The sequence below is a fragment of the Notolepis coatsorum genome (assembly GCF_963971535.1).
Source record: "Notolepis coatsorum genome assembly, chromosome: 10".
Classification (NCBI taxonomy): domain Eukaryota; kingdom Metazoa; phylum Chordata; class Actinopteri; order Aulopiformes; family Paralepididae; genus Notolepis; species Notolepis coatsorum.
In genome coordinates this window covers 109,876,317-109,886,957 of record NC_140174.1, presented here as the reverse complement: position 1 = coordinate 109,886,957, position 10,641 = coordinate 109,876,317, and the positions used below count along the sequence as shown (strand labels likewise).

Genomic DNA, 10,641 nt, shown 5'->3' with positions numbered 1-10,641 from the left:
AAATGTCATGTAATTGTGATATCAGATTTTCGCCCCTGGTCACACAGCAGAGACAAAGACATGGGCTGACTCTCTGTACACCACAGACCGGATTTCACGTAACTTAAGAGGTTACTTATTCAAAGCTCATTATGGCTGTGGGAACAAAGCTCTTTCTAAAACAGGTCTTTCTGCACATGGGTAGTCTATACCTACGACCAGAAGGAAGGTCTTTCTGCACATGGGTAGTCTATACTGTCTCCAAACCCAAGAGTACAGAACACCAGGCAGGGTTCCTGGCTCCAAAACACACAGCTAATAGATTAATCATCATTCTCTGCAGCTTGTTTAGGCACCTGACCAGACGGCAAGGAGGACCCGTCTCTTTCCTCTGCTGCCAAATACATACAAAGATATATGTCCCTCTTTGAAGTAACAGTACTTCCACGTGAGAAATACATCTCTCCAATACTCTTTCCACCTCTGTAATTTACATACATATGGATACGTATATGCTTTTAGAGGGCACACACGCGCACACATACACACACGCATTCATGCATGCACGCATACACACACACACGCACACACACACTCTCTTGTTATCATTCCACCAGGGTACAACGTAAATAATGTTTTCTGTTCCCTCAGCAGACAGAGAGAGAGTTGTAATGCAGAGCACTGTCTCACAACACACACACACAGACACACACACACACACACACACACACACACACACACACACGCATGCACACACACACACACACACACACACACACACACACACACACACACACACACACACACATACATACACACACACACACACACACACACACACACACACACATACACACATGTGTATATTATACATATACATATACATATGTATATTATACACAAAGGCACATACTCACAAACACATACACATACTCACACACACACACAGGCACACAAACACATATGGACACAGACAGTATGTGTCAGTATGTGTCAGTAGGGTTCAGTGTGTGTCAGTAGTAGGGATGTCCGATATTGGGATTCAAATTCAAAATGATCGGTATCGGTTTTCAAAAAAATATATAATAATAATTAGGGATGTCCGATATTATCGGCCTACCGATATTATCGGCCGATATCGGCATTAAAATGTGATATCGGAAAATATCGGTATTGGTTTTCAAAAAAGAAAAAAAAAATACATTTCTATAGAAATGATGTCCGATATTATCGGCCTACCAATATTATCGGCCGATATGGGCATTAAAATGTGATATCGGTTGATATCGGTATCGGAAATTAAGAGTTGGACAATATCGGTATATCGGTATCGGTAAAAAAGCCAATATCGAGCATCCCTAATAATAATTTTTGGCAAGCAAGTAAGAACAAATTCTTATTTTATTTATTGTTAATTCCACGACAAGAGATATGTATTGTTAATTACCTGAAATGGGGGGGGCAGGTGGCGCACGGAGATTACGTTCGTCACCAACACCGGGAGACACTAGGATTCGCCTGTTCGAATCCAGCTCCCGGCGTTGCTATCAGCTTGGCTGGCCTCTCACACTGATACAATTGGCTGTATCAGGGGGTGGGAAAGCTGAAGGGTGGGTCCTGGGCGTTGTGGACAGCGACCCCTACAGTTCGGTCGGGGTGCCTGCTCAGCGAGGGTTGGATCTGAGGAGAGATAGTGTGGCCTCCCACACGCTACACTCTCCCCGGTGAGAGCCTGCGCGGCCAGGTTGGCCTGCCCCAGGCTGCACATGCGTCGGAGGAAAGCATGCGACAGTCTCCGGTCTCCCGGACCAACAGTAGGGGAAAGTACGCAACAACCAGGAAGGGTGGGATGGGGAGAAAAATCGGGAAAAAGGAGGGGAAGAAAGATAAAAAAAAAATTAAAAATTAAATTACCTGAAATGATTACGTTTTTTGGGGGGGAAACCCCGCATATATCGGTTGATATCGGTATCGGAAATTAAGAGTTGGACAATATCGGTATATCGGATATCGGTAAAAGAAAACAATATCGAACATCTCTAATCAGTAGGGTTCAGTATGTGTCAGTAGGGTTCAGTGTCTTGATCCCAGATGACCACATCTTTTGTGTTCCCTCCCACCCTCGTCTTCCAGGAGGTTCTGTGGGCGGCTCCCGGGTCGTGACCCCCGACGTGTCCTTCTCCGTGGAGGACCTGACGCTGGACCACATCTTCTACGTCCAGGACGGGCAGCAGAAGGTGCGGGGCAAGACGGACGTGTTCAGCTTCTACATCAGCGACGGCCACAGCCAGACGGAGGCCTTCAACGTCAACATCGACATCCAGGTGACTAGTCACTGTATACACCACCTGGGCAAGCAGCTACTCATTAATACAAACTAATGAGGGGTGGAGAGACTAGGGACTAGGAATAGGAAGGATGTTAGGAAGCATATAGACACACACACACACACACACACACACACACACACACACACACACACACACACACATATATATATATACAGGTGCAGCTCAATAAATTAGAATATTGTGGAAAAGTTTATATATTTAGCTGTATTGATGCTGTAATTTGTGCAAAAGGAGCCCCAACCAAGTACTGAGTGAACATAGCCTACATGAACATACTTTTCAGAAGGCCGACATTTCTCTATTACATTTCTTTCTTTTTGATTGGTCTTATGTAATATTCAAACTTTCTCAGATACTGACATTTGAGCTGTAAGCCATACTCATCTAAATTCAAACAAATAAAGGCTTGACATATTTCACTTTGTGTGTAATGAATCTATAATCTATGAGAGTTTTGCTTTTTGAATTTAATTACTACACAGTGATATATGGGTCATGTGATGTGTGTGTGATGTGTGTGTGATGCAATGTGATGTGTGTGTGATGTGTGTGTGATGCAATGTGATGTGTGTGTGATGTGATGATGTGATGTGATGTGATGTGATGTGATGTGTGTGTGATGTGATGATGTGATGTGATGTGATGTGATGTGATGTGATGTAAGGCTGTCCCCGAAGCCTGTTTTTGGGATTCGAACTTCGTCAGAGTTTTTTGAACGGACGTTCGAAGCTTAGTTTTGAATTTAGAAAAAATATATATAAAGAAATATATATATATTTCTTTTATTATTATTATTATATATATATATTTTTAAATATCCTCAAACTAAATAATCAATTTGAATAAAGTGATTAATCTGATTAAATTAGTATTTTCTTTTATTAAATCAACTTTATTTAATGAATATAACTCATCAGTTTTTAATACTATAATATTAGTGTAGCCTAATCTTTATCTGCAACTGTGAAGAAAAACCCCATTGGTTTAAACAGAATGAATAGACACATAAAAGAAATATATAAAAAAAAAAAAAAAAGAAATGTATTAAAAATAAAAAATTCGAATGTTGATTTAGAATTCGAATGCCAATGTAATGAACGAAGGTCCGAACGTTCGAACATTTGGGCTCAGCCCTAATGTGATGTGATGTGTGTTCTGTGTCCCAGGAGAGTGTGCAGGACAGGGGGCCGCTGGTGTCCGTCAGCAGCCTCCACGTGGAGGAGAACAGTGGGGTCATCATCACCAACTCCTCCCTCAGCGTGCTGCACCACGAGACCTCAGAGAGCCACCTCCTGTTCACCATCACCAAGACACCGGCCTACGGTACTGCAGCACACACACACACACACACACACACACACACACACACACACACACACACACACACACACACACACACACACACCTACACACACAGTCACACACACACACACACACACACACACACACACACACACACACACACACACACACACACACACACACACACACATGCACACATGCACACACAGACACACACAGTCACACACACACACACACATGCACACACACACACACACACATGCACACACAGTCACACACACACACACACATGCACACACACACACACACACACACACACACACACAGTCACACACACACACACACACACACAGTCACACACACACACACACACACATGCACACACACACACACACACACACACACACACACACACACACACACACACACACACACACACACACACACACACACACACACACACACAGTCACACACACACACACACACACACACACACACACACACACACATTTAGAATCTTTATTTATGTCCACATAAAGACAATGTTTAAAGGACACAAATATTATCAGTGCACTTGGACATTGTGGGTTATTCTGATACATTCATGCCCAAATTGACAATGGCAACCAGAGTTACACACACACACACACACACACACACACACACACACACACACACACACACACACACACACACACACACATGGATGATGAACCTGACAATCAACACACACAGCTCATGGATACAGATAGCAGCGTCTTCTCCAAATTGTGCGGCTGCCAATAATTGCTGACACTGAGCAATATCTTGCTAGCTGTTTGGCTCTTCTCTTCGGAAGACCGGCCATCTGAAGGCCTCTAACACCCAACTTATGCACATGACCCAGGCTTCCAAATATGAAGACTAAAAGTTTACAGTTGTAGCCGAGTTGCGATATGGTATGCTCTAACAGTTGATACTTTAACATTTTGGTTGTAAATGCTTCCTCTAGACTGTAGTCAAACGTGCAGCCAACTTCTAGGATGAGAACCTCTCTGTTATTCTCATTAACAACAACAACATCGGGGGTGTTTGCTGAAATATCAGAGAACAGTGAATTGTCACGACACAGATTGAACATATATGGTTTCACACTGGTGTGCTTATTGCAGGTCTCACACACACACACACACACACACACACACACACACACACACACACACACACACACACACACACACACACACACACACACGTGGCCAGGCCGCTGCTAAACAGGTGGTCCATGACCCGATACCCACATAAGTCAGAAAGACAGAGATAGTAAACACACACACACACACACACACACACACACACACACACACACACACACACACACACACACACACACACACACACACACACACACACACACACACACACACACATCCTGTAGATCCTCATCTACAGTATTTAAAGGCGCAGACTTCTCAAGATGTCGCACAGAACATAGTAGAGATGTCCTCCTGGACTAAAGAACATAGTAGAGCTGTTCTCCTGGACTAAAGAACATAGTAGAGCTGTCCTCCTGGACTAAAGAACATAGTAGAGCTGTTCTCCTGGACTAAAGAACATAGTAGAGCTGTCCTCCTGGACTAAAGAACATAGTAGAGCTGTTCTCCTGGACTAAGGAACATAGTAGAGCTGTTCTCCTGGACTAAAGAACATAGTAGAGCTGTCCTCCTGGACTAAAGAACACAGTAGAGCTGTTCTCCTGGACTAAAGAACATAGTAGAGCTGTCCTCCTGGACTAAAGAACACAGTAGAGCTGTTCTCCTGGACTAAAGAACATAGTAGAGCTGTTCTCCTGGACTAAAGAACACAGTAGAGCTGTTCTCCTGGACTAAATAACATAGTAGAGCTGTCCTCCTGGACTAAAGAACATAGTAGAGCTGTCCTCCTGGACTAAAGAACATAGTAGAGCTGTTCTCCTGGACTAAAGAACACAGTAGAGCTGTTCTCCTGGACTAAAGAACATAGTAGAGATGTCCTCCTGGACTAAAGAACATAGTAGAGCTGTTCTCCTGGACTAAAGAACATAGTAGAGCTGTTCTCCTGGACTAAAGAACATAGTAGAGCTGTTCTCCTGGACTTAAGAACACAGTAGAGCTGTCCTCCTGGACTAAAGAACATAGTAGAACTGTTCTCCTGGACTAAAGAACATAGTAGAGCTGTTCTCCTGGACTAAAGAACATAGTAGAGCTGTCCTCCTGGACTAAAGAACATAGTAGAACTGTTATCCTGGACTAAAGAACATAGTAGAGCTGTTCTCCTGGACTAAAGAACATAGTAGAGCTGTTCTCCTGGACTAAAGAACATAGTAGAGCTGTTCTCCTGGACTAAAGAACATAGTAGAGCTGTTCTCCTGGACTAAAGAACATAGTAGAGCTGTTCTCCTGGACTAAAGAACATAGTAGAGCTGTTCTCCTGGACTAAAGAACACAGTAGAGCTGTTCTCCTGGACTAAAGAACATAGTAGAGCTGTTCTCCTGGACTAAAGAACATAGTAGAGCTGTTCTCCTGGACTAAAGAACATAGTAGAGCTGTCCTCCTGGACTAAAGAACATAGTAGAGCTGTTCTCCTGGACTAAAGAACATAGTAGAGCTGTTCTCCTGGACTAAAGAACATAGTAGAGATGTCCTCCTGGACTAAAGAACATAGTAGAGCTGTCCTCCTGGACTAAAGAACATAGTAGATCTGTCCTCCTGGACTAAAGAACATAGTAGAGCTGGACTAAAGAACATAGTAGAGCTGTTCTCCTGGACTAAAGAACATAGTAGATATGTTCTCCTGGACTAAAGAACATAGTAGAGCTGTTCTCCTGGACTAAAGAACATAGTAGAGCTGTCCTCCTGGACTAAAGAACATAGTAGAGCTGTTCTCCTGGACTAAAGAACATAGTAGAGCTGTTCTCCTGGACTAAAGAACATAGTAGAGCTGTTCTCCTGGACTAAAGAACATAGTAGAGCTGTCCTCCTGGACTAAAGAACATAGTAGATCTGTCCTCCTGGACTAAAGAACATAGTAGAGCTGTTCTCCTGGACTAAAGAACATAGTAGAACTGTCCTCCTGGACTAAAGAACATAGTAGAGCTGTTCTCCTGGACTAAAGAACATAGTAGATCTGTCCTCCTGGACTAAAGAACATAGTAGAGCTGTTCTCCTGGACTAAAGAACATAGTAGAGCTGTTCTCCTGGACTAAAGAACATAGTAGAGCTGTTCTCCTGGACTAAAGAACATAGTAGAGCTGTTCTCCTGGACTAAAGAACATAGTAGAGCTGTTCTCCTGGACTAAAGAACATAGTAGAGCTGTTCTCCTGGACTAAAGAACATAGTAGAGCTGTTCTCCTGGACTAAAGAACATAGTAGAGCTGTTCTCCTGGACTAAAGAACATAGTAGAGCTGTTCTCCTGGACTAAAGAACATAGTAGAGCTGTTCTCCTGGACTAAAGAACATAGTAGAGCTGTTCTCATGGACTAAAGAACATAGTAGAGCTGTTCTCCTGGACTAAAGAACATAGTAGAGCTGTCCTCCTGGACTAAAGAACATAGTAGAGCTGTTCTCATGGACTAAAGAACATAGTAGAGCTGTTCTCCTGGACTAAAGAACACAGTAGAGATGTCCTCCTGGACTAAAGAACACAGTAGAGCTGTTCTCCTGGACTAAAGAACATAGTAGAGATGTCCTCCTGGACTAAAGAACATAGTAGAGCTGTCCTCCTGGACTAAAGAACATAGTAGAGCTGTCCTCCTGGACTAAAGAACACAGTAGAGCTGTTCTCCTGGACTAAAGAACATAGTAGAGATGTCCTCCTGGACTAAAGAACATAGTAGAGCTGTCCTCCTGGACTAAAGAACATAGTAGAGCTGGACTAAAGAAAATAGTAGAGCTGTTCTCCTGGACTAAAGAGCATAGTAGAGCTGGACTAAAGAAAATTGTAGAGCTGTTCTCCTGGACTAAATAACATAGTAGAGCTGTTCTCCTGGACTAAAGAACATAGTAGAGCTGTTCTCCTGGACTAAAGAACATAGTAGAGCTGTTCTCCTGGACTAAAGAACATAGTAGAGCTGTTCTCCTGGACTAAAGAACATAGTAGAGCTGTCCTCCTGGACTAAAGAACATAGTAGAGCTGTCCTCCTGGACTAAAGAACATAGTAGAGCTGTCCTCCTGGACTAAAGAACATAGTAGAGCTGGACTAAAGAAAATAGTAGAGCTGTCCTCCTGGACTAAAGAACATAGTAGAGCTGGACTAAAGAAAATAGTAGAGCTGTTCTCCTGGACTAAAGAACATAGTAGAGCTGTTCTCCTGGACTAAAGAACATAGTAGAGCTGTTCTCCTGGACTAAAGAACATAGTAGAGCTGTTCTCATGGACTAAAGAACATAGTAGAGCTGTTCTCCTGGACTAAAGAACATAGTAGAGCTGTTCTCCTGGACTAAAGAACATAGTAGAGCTGTCCTCCTGGACTAAAGAACATAGTAGAGCTGTTCTCCTGGACTAAAGAACATAGTAGAGCTGTCCTCCTGGACTAAAGAACATAGTAGAGCTGTTCTCCTGGACTAAAGAACATAGTAGAGCTGTCCTCCTGGACTAAAGAACATAGTAGAGCTGTTCTCCTGGACTAAAGAACACAGTAGAGCTGTTCTCCTGGACTAAATAACATAGTAGAGCTGTTCTCCTGGACTAAAGAACACAGTAGAGCTGTTCTCCTGGACTAAAGAACACAGTAGAGCTGTTCTCCTGGACTAAAGAACATAGTAGAGCTGTCCTCCTGGACTAAAGAACATAGTAGAGCTGTTCTCCTGGACTAAAGAACATAGTATAACTGTTCTCCTGGACTAAAGAACATAGTAGAGCTGTCCTCCTGGACTAAAGAACATAGTAGAGCTGTTCTCCTGGACTAAAGAACATAGTAGAGCTGTTCTCCTGGACTAAAGAACATAGTAGAGCTGTTCTCCTGGACTAAAGAACATAGTAGAGCTGTTCTCCTGGACTAAAGAACATAGTAGAGCTGTTCTCCTGGACTAAAGAACATAGTAGAGCTGTTCTCCTGGACTAAAGAACATAGTAGAGCTGTTCTCCTGGACTAAAGAACATAGTAGAGCTGTTCTCCTGGACTAAAGAACATAGTAGAGCTGTTCTCCTGGACTAAAGAACATAGTAGAGCTGTTCTCCTGGACTAAAGAACATAGTAGAGCTGTTCTCATGGACTAAAGAACATAGTAGAGCTGTTCTCCTGGACTAAAGAACATAGTAGAGCTGTCCTCCTGGACTAAAGAACATAGTAGAGCTGTTCTCATGGACTAAAGAACATAGTAGAGCTGTTCTCCTGGACTAAAGAACACAGTAGAGATGTCCTCCTGGACTAAAGAACACAGTAGAGCTGTTCTCCTGGACTAAAGAACATAGTAGAGATGTCCTCCTGGACTAAAGAACATAGTAGAGCTGTCCTCCTGGACTAAAGAACATAGTAGAGCTGTCCTCCTGGACTAAAGAACACAGTAGAGCTGTTCTCCTGGACTAAAGAACATAGTAGAGATGTCCTCCTGGACTAAAGAACATAGTAGAGCTGTCCTCCTGGACTAAAGAACATAGTAGAGCTGGACTAAAGAAAATAGTAGAGCTGTTCTCCTGGACTAAAGAGCATAGTAGAGCTGGACTAAAGAAAATAGTAGAGCTGTTCTCCTGGACTAAATAACATAGTAGAGCTGTTCTCCTGGACTAAAGAACATAGTAGAGCTGTTCTCCTGGACTAAAGAACATAGTAGAGCTGTTCTCCTGGACTAAAGAACATAGTAGAGCTGTTCTCCTGGACTAAAGAACATAGTAGAGCTGTCCTCCTGGACTAAAGAACATAGTAGAGCTGTCCTCCTGGACTAAAGAACATAGTAGAGCTGTCCTCCTGGACTAAAGAACATAGTAGAGCTGGACTAAAGAAAATAGTAGAGCTGTCCTCCTGGACTAAAGAACATAGTAGAGCTGGACTAAAGAAAATAGTAGAGCTGTTCTCCTGGACTAAAGAACATAGTAGAGCTGTTCTCCTGGACTAAAGAACATAGTAGAGCTGTTCTCCTGGACTAAAGAACATAGTAGAGCTGTTCTCATGGACTAAAGAACATAGTAGAGCTGTTCTCCTGGACTAAAGAACATAGTAGAGCTGTTCTCCTGGACTAAAGAACATAGTAGAGCTGTCCTCCTGGACTAAAGAACATAGTAGAGCTGTTCTCCTGGACTAAAGAACATAGTAGAGCTGTCCTCCTGGACTAAAGAACATAGTAGAGCTGTTCTCCTGGACTAAAGAACATAGTAGAGCTGTCCTCCTGGACTAAAGAACATAGTAGAGCTGTTCTCCTGGACTAAAGAACATAGTAGAGCTGTCCTCCTGGACTAAAGAACATAGTAGAGCTGTTCTCATGGACTAAAGAACATAGTAGAGCTGTTCTCCTGGACTAAAGAACACAGTAGAGATGTCCTCCTGGACTAAAGAACACAGTAGAGCTGTTCTCCTGGACTAAAGAACATAGTAGAGATGTCCTCCTGGACTAAAGAACATAGTAGAGCTGTCCTCCTGGACTAAAGAACATAGTAGAGCTGTCCTCCTGGACTAAAGAACACAGTAGAGCTGTTCTCCTGGACTAAAGAACATAGTAGAGATGTCCTCCTGGACTAAAGAACATAGTAGAGCTGTCCTCCTGGACTAAAGAACATAGTAGAGCTGGACTAAAGAAAATAGTAGAGCTGTTCTCCTGGACTAAAGAGCATAGTAGAGCTGGACTAAAGAAAATAGTAGAGCTGTTCTCCTGGACTAAATAACATAGTAGAGCTGTTCTCCTGGACTAAAGAACATAGTAGAGCTGTTCTCCTGGACTAAAGAACATAGTAGAGCTGTTCTCCTGGACTAAAGAACATAGTAGAGCTGTTCTCCTGGACTAAAGAACATAGTAGAGCTGTCCTCCTGGACTAAAGAACATAGTAGAGCTGTCC

The 10,641-nt window shown here is 42.9% G+C and overlaps 1 protein-coding gene across 1 annotated transcript in view; it reads left to right on the top strand.

Annotated features, from left to right (window-relative positions):
- Positions 1-10,641, top strand: part of fras1 (Fraser extracellular matrix complex subunit 1) — a gene marked incomplete at its 5' end in the record, with an annotated part of 148,441 nt that overhangs the window by 44,683 nt on the left and 93,117 nt on the right. Inside the window, 2 exon segments of the mRNA XM_084323142.1 lie at positions 2,113-2,303; positions 3,497-3,653. Of these exon segments, the coding sequence (XP_084179268.1) occupies positions 2,113-2,303; positions 3,497-3,653 (348 nt within the window).